Here is a 22,819-nt window from a genome sequence, read left to right as displayed (position 1 = left end):
CAGTTTGTTAAGAGATGTAAAAGGTAAACAGAGGAATGTATGTTTTATCCTGGAGGCGATAGGAAATCTTTGGAGTTGATTGGGTGGGAGGGTCGGGTCACATGGTCAGATCTGTGTTTAAGGAAAATGACTGGCATTAGTGTAGAATGGACTGGAGTGAGGATTGAAGGCAGGGAGACCACACTGTGTGAGTAGACTGAAGGGTTGAATTTGAGAGAGATTTTGGAGGTACAGATACTAAGACTTAGCAATTGATTGGCTTGGTGTGGGGTCAGGGAGAAAGAGGAGTCGAGGGTGCTATTGAGGATTCTAAACCTGGGAACCTGGAGCAGGAGAGTGGCGCCTTGGATAGAAATAGGAAATTTCGAAGAGGGTTGTGGGGAAGGATGGTGTGTCTCCAGCGCATCATGTTTGAATTGTCCAATAGGCCGTTCTTAATTCTAGTGCCTCAAGGCTACTGCCTCCCTCTGCTGATTATTTCCAATTTATCCTGTCCGTCATTTGTTCGTACATAATCGTTTGCGTGTTTGTCCCTCCCCTTAGACCATGAGCTCCCTGAGAGTAGGGGTTGTCTTTTGCCTTCCTTTGTATCCACAGTGCCTGGCACATATTAAGTGCTTAATAAATGTCTATTAACTGACTGAGTTGATGAAGTGGAACCTGAAGCTCAAAGGAAAGTCTGGGGCTGGGAATTCTCTCTCTCTCTCTCATTCTCTCTTTCCTCACTGTCTCTTCCTCTCCATCTCTCTCTGTCTCTTCCTTTCTGTCTTTTTTTCATCTATCACTCTATCTGTATACATATGTGAGTCATCTGCATGGAGATGATAGGTAAAATGCTTGGGACCTCATGAGATTCCCAAGAGTGTCGTAGTTGATGACTGTTATGCTGGTACATTCATATACTTTAGTTTTTCAGCCACTTTGTTTCCAGTTCTTGGCTACACTCGTAGTGGGCTGGTGGGAATGTTTTTGCTAAACACTGCATCTTTATTTCTCTCCGTTTGACCTTCTTAGGGCACACCCCCAATAGTGCAGTTATTGGGTTAAAGAATGTGAATGTTTCAGTTACTTTTTTGTACAGTTCCAAGTTCTGAAATTCTAAATGGTTGAACCACTTCTCAGAAGCAACAACAGTATGTCAGCTTGTTCTAGAATGAACAATAATCTCATCTTTTGCAATTTTTTGTTCCTTTGCATTATGGGAGGTAAAGTTCAGTTTTTAATTTGTATTTATCTTCTTATTAGTGATTTGGAGCCTACTTTCATGTAGTTCGTGACTTGTTTTTTTCTTTAAATATTTTTATTGATATTTAAAAATTTTCCTTTGCCTTCATTTCCAAATATCTCTCCTCTTTCATACACCCAGAGAACCATCTCTTTTAACAAAGAATGAAAAACAAAGAGGAAAAAAAAATAGCAAAACTAACCAGCACATCAGCTGAATCTTGCAGTGTTCCAAACTCGTGTTCCCACCTCTGCGATGAAGAGAAGGGGAGTTGTGTCTTTGTGGTTACTCCTCTGTTTTCTAGACACTCACAACCTTTTACAAATGATGTTTTGTAATTTTTGCAAGGATTGAAATGAGACGTACTGGCTTTTAGTTTGCAGACTTAATTCTCTTCCCTTTATTGTAAATCTGAGCCATACTTGTTCCTTTCTGGTCCTTCAGCTTCTTTCTCATTCTTCATGACCTTTAAAAGATTAAAGTGGCTTAGCCATCTCATCTGAGAGTTTTTCCTGCCCTAGAGGATAGTTTGTCGGCCTGGGTGACTTGAATGCTCTCTTAGCCACTCCCTACTTATCTTGAGTTTTACCTGTTAACTCTTTCCTCAGCTATTAACTGCTAAATTTAGAAAGATTTAAAACCTAAGGCAGCTCACTAATTTTTGATTTTGTGCATAATTATCTTTTCAATTTTTTTCAACTAAGTTTTTTGATCTAAATGATGAAGAATCTCTGAATTCTGAAGAAGTAATTGGCAATGTTGATGAAATACTGGAGAAGATTGAGTCTGATGTTTGCAAAGAGCTGGAGATCTCTCTCGTTGTGAGTTACTGTCCTTAAAACGTGTACAGGCATTATATTTTATGGCATGTATATAGTTGAAAGGAAGCAAAGTGACTTATCATCTTAAAAATAATTTTACCTGATAAGTCTGATCATGGAAAGGTTCTTCAGGTGCCTTGTTATGAATTGTCAGTCCCATTTCAGCTCACTTCCAGGTGTCATTTCATGTCAAGCTTTTACTTCATCCGTAAGGAGTTCCTTCAAACCAAAAGGTTGTCAGGAGTGAGGCATTAATTAGTATAGAAAACTCACCCGTTTAAAAGATTAGCATTGGTTTTCTTCTATTTAAAAGAAACCTCAAATTCAACGTTGAAATTAGAAAGTTAATCTTCTGACTATTTTATCTGGAAATAAAAGGACATTTACTGAAAACATTTTTTTTGAAGGGAAGTAAGAATCTTACCTTCCCTTATTGGCAGTTTAGTGTGGAGTAGATAGGGCATAGAACGTGGAGTCAGCAGCCCTGTATTCAGATGTGACCTTGAACACTTTCTGGTTGTGTGATCTTTGGGGAATTGTGTCCCCTCTCTGGGCCTCAGCCTCCTTGTCTGTAAAGTGGGGAGTTGGGCTTGTTGGGCCTGCTGGCCTTTGAGGCTCCTGCCAGCAGCTCTACCGCCCAGAGCCCGGGGTGCTGCCGCTGACCTCTTCTGGTGTCTCGTGCACCGCGGTGCACGTTTCCATTCAGGAGCAATGTGACGTAGACAAGGAGATCATCCTGAACACGTATAATGAAGTCCTGCGAAAGATCCGTTCAGAGGAGAGGCTTATCACCGTAGTGCAAGCTAAATACAAGGCCAGTATTGAGGTTCGTTTGCTTTTACTTAAGTGTTGGGGTGATAGTTTGCAGCATTCAACTTTCTCAAGTATCCTTTTTTTTAAAAATGTTTTATTATTGCTCTTTTTAAAATCAAATATTGCTTGTGCTCTACTGAGTTTTGAGGTGAGTTTCTATAGAAATGACCCTCTGTAGTTGAAGTTATACATATATTTATTTAAAAAGATACTAAATTCATGAAGCTAAAACACTTAGGTTTTCTTAATTCAGTAGCACCATCGTAAATCTAGGAATTAAGTAACTGTATTTAAAGAAACCTTTGCCAAACCATATTCCTCTTAATAACTAGATTTGCTCCTGTTAGGGTCTATTTGAAAAAACAAAAAACACAATACCACACCCGTCTGTCCTTTAATAGGTTATGTGATACTGTAGAAAAACAAATTTATAAACCTTTGTGGTATCCATGATTTGAGAGATTTCTCATTTGCATACTGTGCTTTGCACATGTGTAATGCTGGATATTTTAAAATTTTAATTTACTCAGTCTTTGGTTCCAGTAAAATCTGTGGTTGTTTGTCATAAAGGTAGCTTCTAGGTACCTTTCAAAAATTAAATTCAGCACAATGCCTGATACTGTTCTTAACCAGCAGACACTCAAGTATTGTTGATGGACTGAGTTAATCAATGGTGTTGTAACTATTTTTTTTATTCGTAGTTTAAGAAGCAGATTATGGAATGGTTAAATAAAAGACCCAATGTGGACCATTTGCTTTCTATTAAGAAGACTCTCAAAGGCTTAAAAGCTCAACTGAGATGGAAACTGGTTGAAAAGAACAACTTGGAGGAGGTATGGATACCCTTGCTCTCGTGCCTGGGATCTGCTGTTACTCAGCAAGTGTTCTCATGGCAGTTGCAAGCAAATTAGCTTCCATTAGGGTAGCTTGGTTTTTTAAAGGAATCTGAGGATGAATATTTAATAATGCAAATAAAAATAACCATTGAAAATGGTTATTCAGATTTTTCATTTATTTGGTTTAAAAAAAGTGGAGTTAAAATTGGAGTACTTAAAAGTTTAGTTTTTGAGTTTACATATCCCAGACCATTTTTTACAGTTTTCCCAGAATGACTTAATAAGTTTGAAAATTTGAAAAAAGTTTTCTCATGGCTTGTGCTTTAAAAGACATTTCTATTCATTTTAAACAGGTTTGATTATAAATAATATTCTATCACGTTTCCAAAAGGCTAAATAGTCCTGAAAAAATCACGTTTCTTCTAAAAGCCTAAAGTAAGGAAGAAGGTGATTTTATATTAACGACGTCTCTCCCTCGTCATTTGATGTTGAAAAGTCCTTACTTGAAACTTTGCTAATTCATCATTTGATGCTCATTTTTTGTCTTGGTTCTACAAGTTCTTCTTCTTCCCTTTCCTTTGTGTGCTCCCCTTGGGTTAGTTTGCCTCGTTTGTGGAAACTGAAAGGCTTCAACCAGAACTTTATTTTTTCTTGTTGCAATTGGTATTGCCAGAAATGAGTTGCATCAGACTGCTAGAATAGAGTGGGAGTATGGAGTGGGCAAGGGGGTGGGGAGAAGCATTTCTTCAGTGCCCATTCTGTGCTGGTGCTTTACAAACGTGATCTCATTTGATCCTCACAACCTTGAGGCAACTGAGGCAGATGGAGGTTAAGTGGCAGTCACACAATACATGTCAAGGCTGGGTTTGAACTTGGGTCTTCTGAACACTAGACTGTGCTTTGTGCACTATGATACCACCTCTCTGCCTTTAGGCATGGAACCTGTATTACCATCTTTTTTTTTATGGCAGAGGGGGACCCTTCTTGCTTCCTAAGTAATTTTTATGGAATAATGGAGCTTAAAGCAACACGATTGGTATGCCTAGTAAAGACCTCTCCTTTTAAGTTATCTGTTTCTCCTCTCGTCCCTTTGTCCTGAAGGTTTTTGGAACTGCTTAGGGGTTAGGAAGATGCATAGAGGTCTAGGCTGAACTTGAACTTTGTTTTTTCTGAGTGCTTCAAACCGTACGGAAGGTTCAAAAGCTCATCTGCCTACATTTAGTTTGGGCTTCCCAGTTCTTCCCTAGGCTGAACCTGCCTATAGGGAAAAGGTTTTATTTAGTCAGTTGAACTCTGGGAGAGACACCATGGCTTTGTGAGTATGTAACAGACCTGAGTTCAAATCCAGCCTCAGATACATAACACTTACTAGCTGTATGACTCTGGGCAAGTCATTTAACCCCAATTGCCTCGCCAAAAAACAAACAAAAAAAGTTAAGTTATTAATAGCTCCATGTTAATTTAAGGGCACATGCCTGTGAGAGTGTTCTTTTGAAGGCTTGGTTATAAATTGTATCATGCCAGAAATCTCAGACCGAAAAGTTTCTCACACAAATTCAGGGGTAATGTGTGTTTGGAGTTTGTATGACCTGCAGGGAAAATAGTTTGGTGGTTCTTATTTGTTCATAGTGGTAAGCAAAACAATGAGTTGACAGTGGAGAGTCGAATTTCAAGGTCCTTTGAAGAGTACTGATAATACCTTGTTCTTACCGTAGGACAAGGAGAGGTTTCTGGTAGTGTGGTCTGTATGTAATAGGTGATATGAGACAGGCAATCAGTAAATTGTCTGTTGATTTTGACTACTGACCATAGACTTTTGAATACTTTTTTTATGGGAAATTATTTTATCTTTACATTTTTTTTTAAAAAGGTGAATGTATTTACATTTTGAGATTTTTTTCTTGTAATTAATGATTCTTTATTTTTATTGTTGTTGCTGTTCAGTTGTTTCAGTCATGTCTGACTCTTTGTGACCTCATTTGAGGTTTTCTTGGCAAAGGTATTAGAGTGGTTTGCCATTGCGTTTTCCAGCTCGTTTGACGGATAAGGAAATTGACACAAACAGGGTCAAGTGATTTACCCGCCTCACACAGCTAGTAAGTGTCTGAAGCTGGATTTGAACTCGGGAAGAGGAGTCTCTGCACTATGACTCCACCTAGCAGCCTTCCCTGTATTAATTTTTCTGTTCTCTGAATTCTTGTTATACTCAGTAATTGTAGTTAAATACTTATTGTTGTTTAATTGTTTACTGTGTGTTAAATATATTTCCCTACTTGGATTGGGATGGAGCTATTCCTTCAACAATTATTTAGCAAAGCAATGGATGTGATATTGTCTTAGCCTTCATGGAACTTACCATCTAGTTGGGGAAATAAGACATATACTTATGAAATGCTCACTAACAGAGCAAGGAAGCTTAAGTCCTAGTGAGAAATATGGATAGTAGAGATGTTTCCTGGAAGAACTGGAACTTGAGATTGGCATGAGAAGATGGGTGGAATTTGGATAGTCACAGAGAAGGGGAGAAGCCTTGCAGAAAGGAGTCAGTGGCAAGACAGGTAGGATGAGTATGGGGTCTTCCTAAGTGGGGAGCAATGGGAGGTAAGATTGAAAGGTGGCTTGGAAATTGGTTGTGGAGGGCCTTGAATACTAGGGTGAGAGAAGTCATTCAAGATTTGGAAAAAGGGCTGTTATACTTTTGGAAGTAGTGGTTAAGGAATATTAGCCTGGCAGTAGGGATTAAGGATGGAGCCATTAGAGGAGAGAAATGATGAAAATGAGAGAGAACCAGGTAAGCAGTTATGGAGTCATATAGACCAGTGAGATCATCCAGGTCTGAAGTAAAGGATTTGTTTTGGATTGTGCCATTGGGAATTGAAAGGAGGGATCCTACGATGATCACTTCAGAGCTGGAAGGGGACTGTGGGCAGCTGGTCATCTAGCTTAGCCCCTTGCTTTGACAGATGAGGAAGCCACTGTCTAGTTTAATTCAGTGACTTACCCAGGGTCACCTGATTTCATCATTGTCTGATGTGAGATTCAAAAGCCTGACTCAGGATCTGGCCATTATACTACAGTTATCCTTTCCATATCGTGGGGGTTAGGGGCACGCTGCCCCCTTTCTCTGGAAAATCTGCATAAGATTTTTGACCCTCCTTTTGTACCAGAGAAAAGAAATTGTGTATATTTCTGATATTAAAACATAAAATATGTTGATATTATGTAATACTACACATGTATCTCGTGCATTTATGAGTCTCTAAACTTTTTCTGGATTGTCTGCTGGATTTTATGTGTTGTCTGCAGCTTCCTCAAAACTCTCCCAAAATTCCCATTTGATTCTTATGTCGACCTGAGATCTCGAAATCCTGATGAGGAAAGTTGTGATGGGGAAGGGATAGCTGTATACTTGCTTCTCAAGGGATTATGGGGGAAGACAAGAAGGAATCATTGAGAGAACTTGGTGACTGATTAGATAATGTTTTATATTGCCACAGTGTTGAGCACCTACCCTTTTTTTTTTTGGTGAGACGATTGGGGTTAAGTGACTTGCCCAGAGTCACACAGCTAGTGAGTGTTATGTGTCTGGGGCCAGATTTGAACCCTGTTTCCCCTGAGAAACATGTAAAATAGTTTTGATTTTTCTTCTGATTACAGGCTGATGACTGTGATGAATCTGAAATTGAAAAAGTAAAAGAAGAAATCATTCAGTTGCGTCATTGTGTCTTTGAGAAAATTTACCACGAGCAGGAGGAATATGTAAGTTCTGGGCTAGGTCTGTTTTGAGAGATTGGCTTCTAATAGCTGGCTCCCAGGCTGCTGAGCACTGTGGTACCCAATGTCACAGAGAGGCCCCCATAGGCCTGGATCCCAGTCCTCAACCACCCCCACTGTCGCCGAGAATGTCCTTCTTATCTAAAATGGGAGTTGTCAGACCTTTTCTTGTGTTCCTTGGAGGCTGGGAAGACAAGAGGAGGTGAAAGGTAAAGCCACACATGGCTTCACATTGTGTGTAGTTGTTAATATGGGATTTACTTGTGTCGCCTAGGAATCTGGTTTTAATTTAGTTAACAAGTAGGCCCTCCTTCCAGCAGACAGCCGGGGGTCGGGCAAGGATTCAGAAAATTTGTCCCTGAGATTAGCAGTTTGGGCAGAATTCCTTCAGTTTACACATTGGCTTCAATGCCTTTCTCGTAGTTACGTGGAGGTTGTGATGTTTCTGTCACACAGAGCGCGCTGTACCCATGAGCGGTTTTGAAACTTGGATCACTGCAGTATAAATGCTTGAAGTGTTTATTTCCATCTTGGGCGTGGATTGGGGCTTTTAATAGCTGGGCTCTTCCTGTCTATCGGCATGAAAGCCTCCCCAGGAAGCAAAGGAGGCTCTTTCCCACTCGGACAGGGGAGGGGTCTTCATTCTTAGTTCCTCTTCTAATGTTTCTTTAAATCAAAGTCTGAAATGAGTTATTGAAAATCTTTAACGGCCATATGCGCGATCAAAGTAAGACTTGCAAACCCCCGGAGCGAAGGCGGGCAGCGAGGTGGACGCCAAGCGCGTGCCTGCCCTGTAGTGATGAGCTGCCTTCATTCCAGGAGGAGCTGACCAGCTTGGTGCAGACGTGGTTCCCTGAGCTGCCTCTTCTTCACCCAGGAGCAGGGATCCTTAGATACATGGTAAGCTTTGGCGACCATGACGCCCGAGGAGAATGTCCGGAAACACGAGGGTCCAAGGAAAGTCCCGCTCGGCAGTTGTCGGGTTCCCTGTACCCAGGCTCCTCAGAGCAGCAGTGTGATCGTTGCTCCCCTGCCCTTGTTCCCTGCTTAACTCACCTGAGGGCTGTTTGTCAGGGTTGGCCTCTGTGGCGGCTCCACTGCTGGGCTCATCGGAAGGAACCCATGCCATCCCAGCTGCTCCCCCCCCCAACCTCCCCCCCAGGGTGCTGGGGAAGCCAAGGTGTTAGCCTGGGGAGGAGCAGGGGAGCGGTGCAGACCTCACTTCTGGGGAGTGAGGAAGGATGATGCTAGTGAGCATCCCCTGTAAAAGCAGTTTCTTCTCTGCCTTCTTCGATGTAGCCAGCCAGGTAGGTAGCGTTTGTGTCTTTGAGGGAGTGAGAGGTTGGCAGGTGGGGTGACAGGCAACAGGATCGGATTGCTGTTTGGTGCCAGTGCACCAGAAGCTTTTCATCTTGGCCTCACCATCCACTTGGTATATCTGGGTCTTGAAAAAAGATGGTGATGATAGATGTTTAATTTTAATTGTTCATTCAACAAGCACTTACCAAACACCTACTGTGTACAAGGGGCTGTGTTACATACAGGGAATAGAGAGAGAAAGCCATCCCTTTGATAAAGGAACTTAACATTTGATTGGAAAGAAAGGAAAATGTATGTGCAGAAGTTGGTACAATATACAAACCAAGTAGATACATAGTCCACTGTCAGTTCAGGACAGGCCTCCTGTGGGAAGTGGTATCTGAGCTGAGCTTTGAAGGAAGATTAGCATTCTTCAGGGTGGAGGTTCAGGGGAAGAGCATTCCAGGCATGGGGAACAGCCTGTGCAGAGACATGAAGGTGGGATGGAGGAATGGCAAGGTTAGTCTGAAGGGGCGTGAGCTGTGCGGAGCCTGGAAACCTAAGTGGGAGCCAGATTGTAAAGGGTTGAAATTCCAAACAGAGGAGGTTGTGGTTGATCCTGGGAACAATGGGCTGTCCCTGAAATTTCTGGAGTAGAGGAGGAACATGGCCAGTCTGTACAGCTCCAAGAAAGGCACTTTGGCAGCTCTGGGCAAAGGGGAGTAAAGGAACAAGCTTGAGAACTGAGCCCGACCTTCTCGATACAGGGGGTTCTGGACCTGATCTTCCCAGCCCCTGCAGCAGGGATTGTGTGCTGTAGAATGGCATTTCTATACCAACCCATAATGGATGACGAAATACCCTTCAGATGTTAAAGTACAGGAAAGTGTTATTTTGTGTAATACTCTGTGTGTGTATCTTTGGTTAATGGTAACAAACCCACATGTGTTACTCAGAACTCGGGAGGAATTTTGACTGTTAGTCTGGAACGGGACATTTTGGATGCTGAGCCTATGAAAGAGCTTAGCAGCAAGCGTCCTCTGGTGTGTTCTGAAGTGGATGGGCAGAAGGTTCTTCTGAAGGTCAGTCTTGGTTCTGGTGGCTAATGGAAACTTACAGGATTAAATTGGAGTGGGGGTTCCTTTTAAGCAACCTAAAAATAATGGAGGTTCTCTTTGGAAGAATATGTTTATGATTAAAGTATCTATCCTTTCCTCCTGCATTCTCTTAAGGGACAGCTACTGATGAACATTGAAATAATTTTTTTTTCCTTAGCCAACCAATCTTTTTTTTTTTTGTATATCATGTCTTATGATTCCTGTGAATCAAAGTTCCTGCTTTTCTTACTGTTATTCTCAACTAACATTATTAGTTAAAACATTGTGCTGTTGGGGTTTTCCTTTCTGTTCCTAGAAGTACATCATATAGGAAGTTGTTAACTTCATAATCAGATAAAACTAAACATTTTAAAGAAATTGTAATTAAATATTTGTACATTTGAAAAGGTGTTTTGCAATGCCATTTCCTTTACGCAGATAGGAGCACAGTAGTCTTTAGTAGGGCATTTCATATTGCAATCTTTAGTGTGATGATGGTCATTTAATGTTTTACATGTCAGCAAGCATTTAGTAAGCTCTGTGCCATGTCATCCCATTTGAGTCTCACAACAATCAGGTGAGGTAGGTAATTCTAATTCTTTTTTTGGTTTGTTATAAGATTTATTGATGTCCTTTTCCCCCCCTCCCCATCTCACGTAACAAATAGTACTTTTTAAAGACAATAAAAAAAGAGGCAAAAAAATCTGAGAATATGTGTAATGTGGACATCTCTCCTCTGCAAAGGGGACAGGTGGGAGTGTAATCTCATGTCTCTTCTTTTGAGTTGCGCTTGCTCTGTGTAAGTTTGCCAACATTCACTTTTGAATTTTTGGTCGTTTTTTTCCATTTGTATTGTTGTCATTTGTGTCTGTGTTTTTCTTGGGTCTGCCTGAATTCACTTTGCCTCTGTTCATGTAGATCTTTCCGTGTTTCTGTGTCTTCATTGCACACATCATTTCTTAGAGCCCAGTCAAATTCCATTACGTTCATGGACCACAGTGTGTTTAACCACTCTCCAATTAATGGGCATCTGCTTGGTTTCTAGTTTTTTGCTCTCATAAAAAGTGCTGCTATAAATATTTTGGGGTATTTGTGTGTGTGTGTGTGTGTGTATTCTTTTTATCATTGGCCTTCTTGGGGAATAAGCCTAGTAATGGAATATTTGGGTCATACGGTAGGAACATTTTAATTACTTTATTTCTATAATTCCAAATTGCTTTCCAGAATGGTTGTACCACTTTCCACTCTACCGACTGCCTTAGAATACTATCTTCCCACAACTTCTCCAACATTGATGGTTCCCATCTCTTCACATCTTGACTAATTTTCTGGGTGTGAGGTGAAGCCTCAGGGTCATTTTGATTTGCATTTCTCTTATTATTAGTGATTTGGAGCATTCTTTTGGCTGTTAATAGTTTAAAATTCTTTTGAGAATTGTTTGTTCTTATCCTTTGACTGCTTACCTACTGGGGAATGGATGCCTTTTGGTCTTAGATAGTTTTGTTAATTGTTCGTATATCTTAGATACCAAACCTGTATCAGATCATCTTGATCCAAAGTTGCTTTTAAAAACCCAGTTTGTGATGCTGATAACATCATCTAGGTTTTGTAGCGAAGTAGGCAGCAGAGGGGTGGCTGGTGGCCTCGTGGTGCCCAGGCCGGCCCTCTCCTTGCTTGGCACAGGAGCCTCATCTCTTGGCTCTAGGGCTATTCTGTTGACATGAACACGGAGGCCACGGTGATCCAGAGAGCGGCGCGCTACCACAAGGCCTGGAGAGAGTCCAAGGAAGAGTCGGGACTGTTGCCCTTGATGTTCCTCTTTCTGTGTAAGGTAAAATGCAGATTTTTCAAGTTTGATTCGTGAATGTTTTTAATTTTTAAAACCTAGGAAAGATGTTTTTTGGTATAAATGGACTGTTTCAGATTTCACTGGAAACAGTTACTCCTTTTAACATGCTAGAAAGTCAATTATTAATTTTAAAAATTGTGTCAGCCTCATTGTCGCTCGAGTCACATCGTCTCTCCTTCTCTTTGTTCTTAGTCTGACCCTTTGGCTTATCTGATGGTCCCCTATTACCCTAGGGCAAGTCTGGGCGCTGTCCAGGCCAGCACACCTTTGTCTGCAGAAGTAAGTAGTGCAACAGTGGGCTCAGGCATCTTAACCCTAGAGCTTACAAAACCTTTCTCTCTTAACAAATGTTGTATTTCTTGAAAATTCCCACTTTTCAGCAAAGGCTTTACAAGGAACATGGGAGAAAACCTCCAATAATATGCATTTCTTAAGTACCCAATTTGCTTATTCCGCTGCGTATATGTATGTATATATGTATCTATATATATCACTGTGCCTCATATATATAATAAAATAATACCAGGTAGTGGAACATGATTTATTTGCACTGTATCTTTTTCTTTTTTTTTTTTCCTGTGCATTTACTTAGAAATGTTGTGGCTACTTTTTCTACAATTGGAGGTAGATTTGCATATTCTAATTCTAGTATCTGTACTTTGTATCACTTTGTATGCCTTTTCATATTTCATATTTTTTGTGGTGCTATAGTATATGATAACATTAGTATGCCATCACTTATTCGGCCATACCCACTGTTCAGCACATATATAGTTTCCACCACTCTAAAGCAATTATAAATATTTCTGAACAAAAGTCTTTTACATATTTGTTATCGTTAAGTTGTTTCAGTCATGTCTAACACTTCATGACCCCATTGGAGGTTTTCTTGGCAAACATATTGGAGTGGTTTGCCATTTTCTTCTCCAGCCCATTTTACAGATGAGGAAATTGAGGCAAACAGGGTAAAGTGACTTGCCCAGGGTCACACAGCTAGTAAGTATCTGAGGCTAGATTTGAGCTTAGGTCTTCTTGGCTCCAAGCCCAGTGCTCTATCCATTGTGCCACCAAGCTGCTCCCTTTTATATATAAGTCCATATATTCATTTTTAATAATATCTTTGAGCTGTAGTCCTAGTAGTCAAACAAGTTAAAAGGTATTATCAGTTTTTATAACTAACTGTATTGCCATCTTCCTCCCTTCTAAATCTCATACCAGTTTATAGTCTTACCAATAATGGAATAGAATATCTTTTTCCTCTTAGCCCCTGTACGTGTTGAATAGAATTTCTTTTAGGGTTTGGGGTCCAATTTGCTAGTTGTATGCTGGTGCCTTCAAATTTTTAATTTGCCATTTTCTGTTTGTTAGAGTTTGAATAGCATTTCAATTAGTTCTTAACAATTTATGTATTTTCCTTTGAAAATTACTTGCTTTGTCTATTTTAACCATTTTCCCATTGGGGAATAGTTATTATTCTTTTGATTCTGGATGTCAGATATTTATCAAGTATATTTATCACAGGTATTCCAAACTTTTTTTCATAACCTGTTCTTTTTTTCTTTAAATATTACTTTTTATCTTAGAAAATCTTTTTGGTAGTCATAGCCATCCATTTTTCTCCTATAATTTCTTCCATTTTATAATTTTTTTCTCTATCATAGAAAACAAATCTTCCTTCCCACTTTTTAAGGACTTCAAAACTTGAGTTAATGGATCCAATTGAATTTTAGTATACAGCATACAGTATGATGTATGACCCCAGTCTTTCTACTGTTTAGTATTTTCTCTTCCTCCTTTCTCATAACATCAGTTTAAGTTTGATCTTCTTTCTCAAGTAATTATCATTAAAATAATGACTAAGTGGAGTATCTATAAAGGGGCTTTGAGTGGTTTGCTATCTTGGAAAAACAGAAAAATGTTAAACTCTCCATTTTTAAACCTAGAGTTTTATCTGTCTTTAATTTAGTTATTTTTCTTTATTCTGACTAGTCACTATTTGAGAAATCATCATGGTTTTTTGAGGGGAGCTTCTTTATGGGAAATTGAGCCCCTGATGTGATTAGAGAAGGCCCAGGAGCAGAATGAGTTGACCTTTTTAAAATTTTTCTTTGTGTGTTGTTAAACTTTAGGAAGCTTTAAAGGTCATGAAGGGTGTTGCGCATGGCCTTCGTACATTGCATAAAGCTGACATCATCCATGGATCACTGCATCACAACAACGTATTTGTCTTGAACCGAGAACGAGGAATTGTGGGAGATTTTGACTTCACCAAATCTGTGGTAAAAAGTCTAGTGTTGGGGTTGGTTCTTTGAATTACTTTAAATGTGAGTACTCTGTTACCAGTAGGTAGTCATGACCTTAGATGTACGTTTAAAACACAGGCTCCTGTACCTTGGGCTAAGGTATGTGTTGAGCTTTGTTCAGTTTGCTGTTTCCCTATTATGGGTTAGGAGTGGGTAAAATGGTGGGGTAAGTAGTGTTTGTAGACAGAGCCTTAAATGACTGATTGCTCCATAACCAGTAATTACGCTCATGCTGTCTCAACGTCAGTCATTGAGCATTTGTTCGGGCCTGCTATGTGTCCAGAATACAGAGATGGAAACAAGACCTTGCAGTCGAATGTGTTAGCTGAGTATCACTATAATTAAAGAAGTATTTATTGAAAGATTAATCATGTATAGAGTTGTGCTAGTTTTTACAAGATTTCCTAGCCCCATGGAAGCCAAGGACGTGATGAACAAAGAGAGAGAGTTTTTCAGATGATGCTTGTATGCAAATCACTCTGCTGGATGCCAGGAGTGCCAAGTGAGAAATCAGACCATCCCTGTCCTCTGGAAGCTCATAGCCATATAAGAGGATGCAGTAGGACACAGTGGAGGGAGTGAGGAGGGCAAGGGCAAGATGGAGCCAAGGCTACTATGACTTTTAGGAAGAGCAGTAGAGCGTGTTAGCCACTTGGCTTGTCTCCAGGAAGGCCTCACAGAGGTGGGATACCCTCTAGGACTGGGCCACAGGCTGTAGGAATGCACAGAAGTAGAAGATTGACATTGTATGACTGGTAATAGATGCCTTAACAGCCCTTGATGGTTGTCCTGAAGTTACCTGTTCATAGGAGTTGCTAAGCTAATGATGATGATTTTTTAGTTGGAGAAATTGATGGGTTCACTTGGCTGTCTGCTTAGAGCAAGCCATCTGTAGAAACCCAGCTGACAACAGTCGGCTGAGATGGTAGACCTCCTGTGAAGTGTTCCTTCTGCAGAAGTAGAAGGAAAAAAATTCCCTCTTGTGCATCATGGATTGTAATGGCAGCTAGTTTTCATGTAGTCACCCTCAAATCATAAAGTAATGCTTGTTTTCTGTATGAAGCCAGAGAATTTTTTTATTTTTAATACCGCATTCCACAAAATGAACAGACAAGTGAGAATCTATATCTGGTTTTCTAATCAAATGCCAGATTATGCAAAAGGCTGACATAAAACAGATTTGCTCAGATACTCAATTTAGCAAGTTAATATTGCATAAAAATCAAGAGTATCTTAAAATTCAGTTATGAATTTTAAATAAAAATGTGTGGGCCCTTGTTTCAGCTAGCCACGAACAGTAAATGCTAAATGCGTTATAAAAAAAAAAAGCATAGTCTAATGATACACCCATCATTAAAAAAAAAAAAATAAATAAACCTCTTCCCTACAGACCCTTTCACAGGGATGGTTCAAGGGAAAATGATCTGGAGCGCTTTTCCCGTTGTCTGCTTAGAGACATTTCACTGGCATTTCAGTGCATCTTCCTGGGGCGGGGGGGCACACTGGGCAGAGAGTGAAAGTCAGTTTGGCCATACAGTCCTACAGGAAAAGGATAAAAGTAAAAAGGATATGGCTAGAGTGGGTGATTTGGGTTGGGAAGGGTAATCTGTGTATTTCTTATGATTATCTATGTTAGCTGTATCTCCCACTTATCTTTGTGGTACCTCACTTATACAGTGCTTTAGGGTTTGCAGAGTATTTTTCTTTTCAGTCCCATGAGGTAGGCAGCACAGGTACTGCTGTGTACATTTTAAATGAGGAAACCAGAGTAGTCAAACATATGAACACTTTGAGCCAGCATTTCACAGAATTACAGAGGTGTAGAGTTGGGAAGGACCTTAGCCTCCAATTATTCTACCTCATGTGCAAAGGAATCCTACTGGAGCACCCCAGACGAGTGGCCATGAAGCCCTCTAAGGAAGTGTGGCTCGCCTCTTCCATTTGGAGCAGCTCTGCCTTTTAGCACGGTCCTCCTGACATCAAGCCTCAGTTGTCCTCGTTGGAGCTTCTTTCCATTCTCCTCGTTCAGCTCTGTGGGACCAAATGGAGCAAGTCTAATGCTTCTTCAGCATGGCACATCCCTTTTATACTTGAACATTTCCCCTGAGTCCTTTTTATTTATTTATTTTTTTGGTTTTGTTCATTTCATTACCAATATATTTCTATGGGAGAAGCAGAGAATGTTTAAAATGTTGTCCCAGTGGATGTTTCCGGACTTATTTATGTGTTTGTTGCAAAGGGTCTCAAGTAACAACTTGTTTTCTTTCCAGTTCTGATGACTGCATGTAGCACCTAGTGAACACACTGGCTTAAGCTACTTCCAATGTTAACAAATCATCTACTTATGTTTTTTTTTAAAAGTCAGATAAATGATGATCTTTCTGAACTTTAGATGACAGCCCTAGCAGATGTAAGATGTTTCCATAGTGCTTTTATGTTCCCACAGTGGGACTGAAGGAAAGCCCATTTAAGTATGGCCCCACACTTGAGCACCTAGTGGGCCACATGTGACCTCAAGGCTGCAATTTCCCCACCCCTGTCCTAGGGGTTCAAGTATCTTTTCCATGCAAATCATTCCTTAATCTATTTCTAACCATAGTCTCTCTGCTGAGCTTAGTCACATATCTCCAACTGAGTCTTAGACATCCTGAACTGGATTTCCCAAAGGCATCTGAAACTTGGTATGCCCAAAACAAAACTCATTCTCTTTCTCACCAAGCCTCCCCCCTTCCAGAGGTCCCTGTTACTTTCAGAAGTGCCACCATCCTGCTAGTCACAGAGGCTCATAACCTCAATGCCATCCTCAACTCTTCATTCTCACCCCTCAAACCAAAGCCATTGCCAGGTCTCATCTTTTCTACCTTCAGCTTATCTCTTACACTCCACTCATACAACCAACATTCCTCTGCAGGCCTTCGTTACGTCTCACCTCAACTCCTACATTTTCCCAACTGATCTCTCTTCCTCAAGCTTCTCTTCTCTCCAATTCCTCTTCCATGCAACTGCAGAAGTGATCTTTCTCTCTTTCTCTCTCTCTCTTTCTCTCTCTCTCTTTCTCTCTCTCTCTCGCTCTCTCTCTCGCTCTCGCTCTCGACTTGCCCACGGTCACACAGCTAGTAAGTGTCAAGTGTTTGATCTGAGGCCAAATTTGGACTCAGGTCCTCCTCACTTCAGGGCTGGTACTCTATCCACTGTGCCACTTAACTGCCCCAGAAGTGATTTTTCTAAAGCATAGGTCTGACCATGCCATCTCTCTGCTCAATGAGCTCCACTATTACCACCAGGATCAAATATACAGTCCACTGTCTCATATTTAATAGGCAGCTAGGTGGCACAATGGATAGAGTGCCAGGCCTCGAGTCAGTGCTCCTTCCCAAGTTCGTTTTTCTTTTCTTTTTTAAAAAATTTATTAATTTATTTATTTTTAGTTTTCAACATTCACTTCCACAAGATTTAGTTCCAAATTTTCTCCCCATCTTGTTCCTCTCCCACCCCAAGATGGCATGCATTCTGAATACCCCTTCCTCTAATCTGTCCTCCCTTCTATCTCCCCATCCCCTTCCCCTTCAGTTTTCCTGTAGGGCAGGATAGATTTCTGTACCCCATTGCCTGTATATCTTATTTCCCACTTGCATGTGAAAACAATTTTTTTAACATTTGTTTTTAAAACTTTGGGTTCCAAATTTTCTCCCTCCCTCCCTCCCCACCCACCCTCACTGAGAAGGCAAGCAACTCAATATAGGTTATACATGTGTAGTCATGCCGAACACTTCCATAGTAGTCATGTTGTAAAAAACTAAGTATATTTCCCTCAATCCTATCCCACCCCCCACCTTTATTCTATTCTCTCTTTTGACCATGTCCCTCCTTAGAAGTGTTTGCTTCTGATTACACCCTTTCCCAATCTGCCCTCCCTTCTATTATCCCTCTGCTCTCTTGTCCCCTTCCCCCTCTATTTTCCTGTAGGGTAAGATAGATTTCCATACCCAATTGAGTGTGTATGTTATTCCCTCCTTAAGCCAAATCTGATGAAAATAAAATTCACTTATTCCCTCTCACCTTCCCCCATTTCCCCTCCACTGTGAAAAGCCTTTTCTTGTCTGTTTTATGTGAGATAATTTACCCCATTCTACCTCTCCCTTTCTCCTCCCAGTATAATCCTTTCTCACCCCTTAATTTTATTCTGCAGATATCACCCCTTCATCTTCAACTCACCCTGTGCCCTCTGTCTGTCTATCTATCTATATATGTACATAGATAAATTTTTTCCTCTAACTACGCTAGTACTGACAGAGGTCTCATGAGTTACAAATATCATCTTTCCATGCAGGAATGTGAACAGTTCAACCTTAATAAGTCCCTTATGATTTCTCTGTTTACCTCTTCATATTTCTCTTGAGTCTTGTATTTGAAAGTCAAATTTTCTATTCAGCTCTGGTCTTTTCATCAAGAATGCTTGAAAGTCCTCTATTTCACTGAATGTCCATTTTTCCCCCTGAAAGATGATACTCAGTTTTGCTTGGTAGGTGATTTTTGGTTGTAATCCTATCTCCTTTGATCTCCAGAATATTATATTCCAAGTCCTTGGGTCTCTTAATGTAGAAGCTGCTAAATCTTGGGTTATCCTGATTGTGTTTCCGCAATACTTGAATTGTTTCTTTCTGGCTGCTTGCAATATTTTCTCCTTGACTTGGGACTTCTGGAATTTGGCTACAATATTCCTAGGAGTTTTCTTTTGGAGATCTCTTTGGTGATCGGTGGATTCTTTGAATTTCTATTTTGCCCCCTGGTTCTAAAATATCAGGGCAGTTTTCCTTGATAATTTCTTGAAAGATGATGTCTAGGCTCTTTTTTGTTTGATCATGGCTTTCAGATGGTCCAATAATTTTAAAATTATCTCTCCTGGATCTATTTTCCAGGTCGGTTGTTTTTCCAGTGAGATATTTCACATTGTTTTCTATTTTTTCATTCTTTTGGATTTGTTTTACAGTGTCTTGATTTCTCATAAAGTCACTAGCTTCCAGTTGCTCCATTCTAATTTTAAGGAAGTATTTTCTTCAGTAATCTTTTGGATTTCCTTTTCCATTTGGCCAATTTTGCTTTTTAAGGCATTCTTCTCCTCATTGGCTTTTTGGACCTCTTTTGCCATTTGGGTTAGGCTATTTTTAAGGTGTTATTTTCTTCAGTATTTTTTTGGGTCTCCTTTAGCAAGCTGTTGACTTGTTTTTCGTGATTTTCTTGCATCACTCTCATTTCTTTTCCCAGTTTTTCCTCTACTTCTCTTACTTGCTTCTCAAAATCCTTTTTGAGCTGTTCCATGGCCTGAGACCAATTCATATTTTTCTTGGAGGCTTTGGATGTGAGAGCTTTGACATTATTGTCTTCTTCTGCTTGTATGTTTTGATCTTCTTTGTCACCAAAGAAAGATTGTATGGTCTGACTTTTTTTGCAAAGTTGCTCATGATTCGAGCCACTTACTTGAGTTATAAACTCTTTGTTAAGGTAGGGGTCTGCTTCCAGTGTGGAGAATGTACTATCCCAAGCTTCAGGGGTTTTGTGCAGCTGTTTTTAGAGCTACTTCTAGGGACCTGTAAGTTTTCAGTTCTTCCAAAGTAGTATGATAAGGGGCGGGGTGTTTATTGCTTTCCTGGCCTTTGCTCTGGTCTATGAGTGACCATAAGCACTGTTTTCTGCCTTGGAACTGTGAGGAGGATTCCTTCTCCACCACCACCACAAGCTCCACCATGCCAGCACTCCTCCTTGCCCCAGGACCACCACCTAGAACTGTAACCTAGATCCAAGGACAGGCAAAGCAAGAGAGTCCTGTCTCAACACCAGGAAAGAGATTTCTGCAATCCCCCTCTGATCAACCACTCGATCGCCCCTCTGTCTGTGGGGCAGAAGCTCTGGAAGCAGGCGTTGCCCAAGGGCCGCACGGGGGTCTGCAATCACAGACTTTTCCTGCTGGCCTTCTAAGTTGTCTTTGACTTTCATGGGTTGAGAAGTCTGGAAACCGCCACAGCTGCCCGTGATTCTGTCCTCTGAGGGCTGCTGCAGGTTTGCTGAGGCTTGTTTTGCCTGCACACCCACGCCAAACTGTGTTTCTCTCTCTGCCTGGCATGATATACCTTTCCAATCAATCATCCAGGCTGTCTTGGGCTGGAAATTTGTTTCCCTTTGTCTTTTTGTGGGTTCTGCTGCTTTAGAATTTTTTACAGGTGTTTGGGGGAGACCTCACTGCTTTTATTCTGCCATCTTGGCTCAGCCCCCTCCCCCTAGTCCTTTTTTCTTAAGGCTAAAGATGCCCATTTTCTTTAACTGATCCTAATGTGTCATAAACTCACAGTTCTTCCTTCACCAGGCTGGTTTGCCCTCCTTTGTACACTCTTCAGCTGGCCAATATCCTAATAAATTATGCTTTTTAGAACTTAGTACAGTATTCCCAGGGAGGCCTGATGAAGGTAGAATACAGTGGAGTAATTACTTCTCTACTTCTGGAACTATGCAATTCTTAAATCCTGTCTCCTGAGCCCAAATCCTGTTCTTTTCACTACATTATCTGCCTTTCTAATGGAGTAATTTTTACTTCTATTTTCAGTGCTGTGTATATACTAAGTACTTGGGAAATAACTTCTTTAAGTGATCGATTTTTTTTTTTTTAGCTTAATTGAAGTTAACTTGACAGAGTGGAGGGGATGTTCTACTTTCATTTTGGTTCTCATTCAAAACCTCAGATTTTTGAAAGAAAAATTACTTTTTCTGCTGTAGCCTATCACTAAAGACTATGAGTCTTTTATCTCCAGAGGCTGGAAGTGATTTAGTTAGTAGCATGTACTCTGGTTCATGGGAGGTTGAAAGAAGAGCCCCCAGCTTGGGTCTAGTCACATATTGATATAGTACACACGAAACAACAACTGAATAAGCTACTTTTGAGTTAGGCCAGTCTGAGTTATGTTTGTTATTTTACAAAGATCACATTTTCTTTCCCAAGGATACATGATAGTAAACTAATAGGTTTTGTACTTAATTCATTAATCAATGAGATATATATCACATGGTTGCAAACTTTTTAGCACTGTATAAATGCAGGCTGTTATTAGTAGTGGTAATTGTATGAAACTTGGTTACTCTTAATATGTTAAATAATAGCTTTTCTAGATCATGTCAAGTATTCCTTTCATGATATAGTTTCTACTTGGATTTCCTTACCAATTCCTTAGATCACAGCACAAAAAACTTCAATCTAGTTTGTGTTCAAATTATCAAAAATTTCAAAATTAGATTAATGATTTGGGTTTAAAATAATAGATCCCTTTAGTGGAGGTGGAGCTTGGGGTGGTATCAGTATTTATTATTAAGTGCCTAATGTGTACCAGGAGCTGTGATGGTGTCATGGAGAATGTATAACCTTGGCCCTCTGATTTCAAGCCCTAGTCCTGACACAAGTCATGTTATTTTGCAAAGTGATACATTCGTGATGGCCTCTAGCAGAAGAACGCACATGTACAACTACCGTTTATTTCAGTGTTTTTAGAGATTAATATGAGAAGTGACTTTCATTAGAATATAGAAGCCCTCCTTGACATCTGAGGGTCCGGTCCGTTGGCTTGCTTATTTTTAGTTTGTACTTGTCATTTCATCATGGTAAAGGAGCTCTGGAATGTGAACTCCCTCTTTCCCTCCTTTTGCTCTAGTGATGCTGATCTGTGGGCTCTTTCCTGGAAGGGAGTTGCTAGGGCTCTGAGATGAGATATGGAGTCACTTAACAAGGGTCAGCATAGCTAATGTGTGAACAAGGGAGGGGTTGGCTTCTGACTCCAGAGATTCTACCCCTTAATACATACTGCCTCTTGTAAGTTTGTTAGAAAATAAAATTTCAACTAAATGTTTAAGTAAGTGAGCCAGCAAGTAATGTTAACAGTGATTATATGTCTGAAACTTATTTTTTTTTAGACTTGGAGCAGAATCATTAGTGAGTTCTTAATTTTATGGGACTAATTTAAAGATTAATCAAAAGGGATTTTTAAGGGCATAAAATTAAAATCTATTAATTTTTGAGTATTAGAGGAAGGAATATCAAAAAAAAGTCTGAAAGGAACTTGTAAAATACATGTTAGATGAGTGGAAAGTGTTGAGTTAAAAAGCAACTTTAAACTTTATGCTGCTTTAAAAATATGTGCCTTGTCTTCTGTGCAGAGCCAGCGTACCGCTATGAATTCCGTGGTAATTGGTGGCTTGAACCTAATGTCGCCAGAATTGAAAGCAGGACAGCCACCTTCTCCAGCTTCAGACTTGTATGCTTATGGCTGTCTTTTTTTGTGGGTATGTCGTTTCTTATTGAAATCTTGACTGATGCCAGTTTTCCACATATGAAGATTTAGCAGTGACCAAGAAGATGCTTTATTTTTTCGTTTGTTTATTTGTTTTTTTTTTAGGCAATTGGGGTTAAGTGACTTGCCCAGGGTCACACAGCTAGTAAGTGTCAAGTATTTGGTCTGAGGCCGGATTTGAACTCAGGTCCTCCTGACTTCAGGGCCAGTGCTGTATCCACTGCGCTACCTAGCTGCCCCAGAAGGTGCTTTATTTTAAAAGCTAGTTTTTCTTCCAAGCTTGTTCTGCTATAAACTACCTTCTCCTATAGGTAGAAAACCCTGGAGCTTCTACTGAAAATGAGTTTTTTTTATAAGTGGCCCTATTGTTTTCTGTTTCTTTGTCCCCTGCCCTATTCCTTCCTTTCTTCCTGTTATCTCCTTCTCCGTTGTACATGGTACCACTTGACCTTTCCTTTCACAGAGTAGTCAC

General features: G+C 40.3%; 1 protein-coding gene across 1 annotated transcript in view; it reads left to right on the top strand.

The window, feature by feature from the left end:
* STK31 (serine/threonine kinase 31) overlaps positions 1 to 22,819 on the top strand; it is a 70,605-nt gene that overhangs the window by 35,309 nt on the left and 12,477 nt on the right. Inside the window, exons 13-22 of the mRNA XM_027872464.1 lie at positions 1,930 to 2,046; positions 2,753 to 2,872; positions 3,561 to 3,692; positions 7,353 to 7,454; positions 8,289 to 8,369; positions 9,725 to 9,850; positions 11,571 to 11,696; positions 11,907 to 11,993; positions 13,844 to 13,993; positions 22,214 to 22,339. Coding sequence (XP_027728265.1) covers positions 1,930 to 2,046; positions 2,753 to 2,872; positions 3,561 to 3,692; positions 7,353 to 7,454; positions 8,289 to 8,369; positions 9,725 to 9,850; positions 11,571 to 11,696; positions 11,907 to 11,993; positions 13,844 to 13,993; positions 22,214 to 22,339 — 1,167 coding nt within the window. The remainder of the gene's footprint in view (positions 1 to 1,929; positions 2,047 to 2,752; positions 2,873 to 3,560; positions 3,693 to 7,352; positions 7,455 to 8,288; positions 8,370 to 9,724; positions 9,851 to 11,570; positions 11,697 to 11,906; positions 11,994 to 13,843; positions 13,994 to 22,213; positions 22,340 to 22,819) is intronic.

The sequence above is a fragment of the Vombatus ursinus genome, unplaced genomic scaffold (genome assembly GCF_900497805.2).
Source record: "Vombatus ursinus unplaced genomic scaffold, bare-nosed wombat genome assembly UNPS02014799.1, whole genome shotgun sequence".
Lineage (NCBI taxonomy): Eukaryota > Metazoa > Chordata > Mammalia > Diprotodontia > Vombatidae > Vombatus > Vombatus ursinus.
The sequence above is the reverse complement of the archived record's forward strand: the minus strand, read 5'-3'. Positions and strand labels throughout refer to the sequence as shown.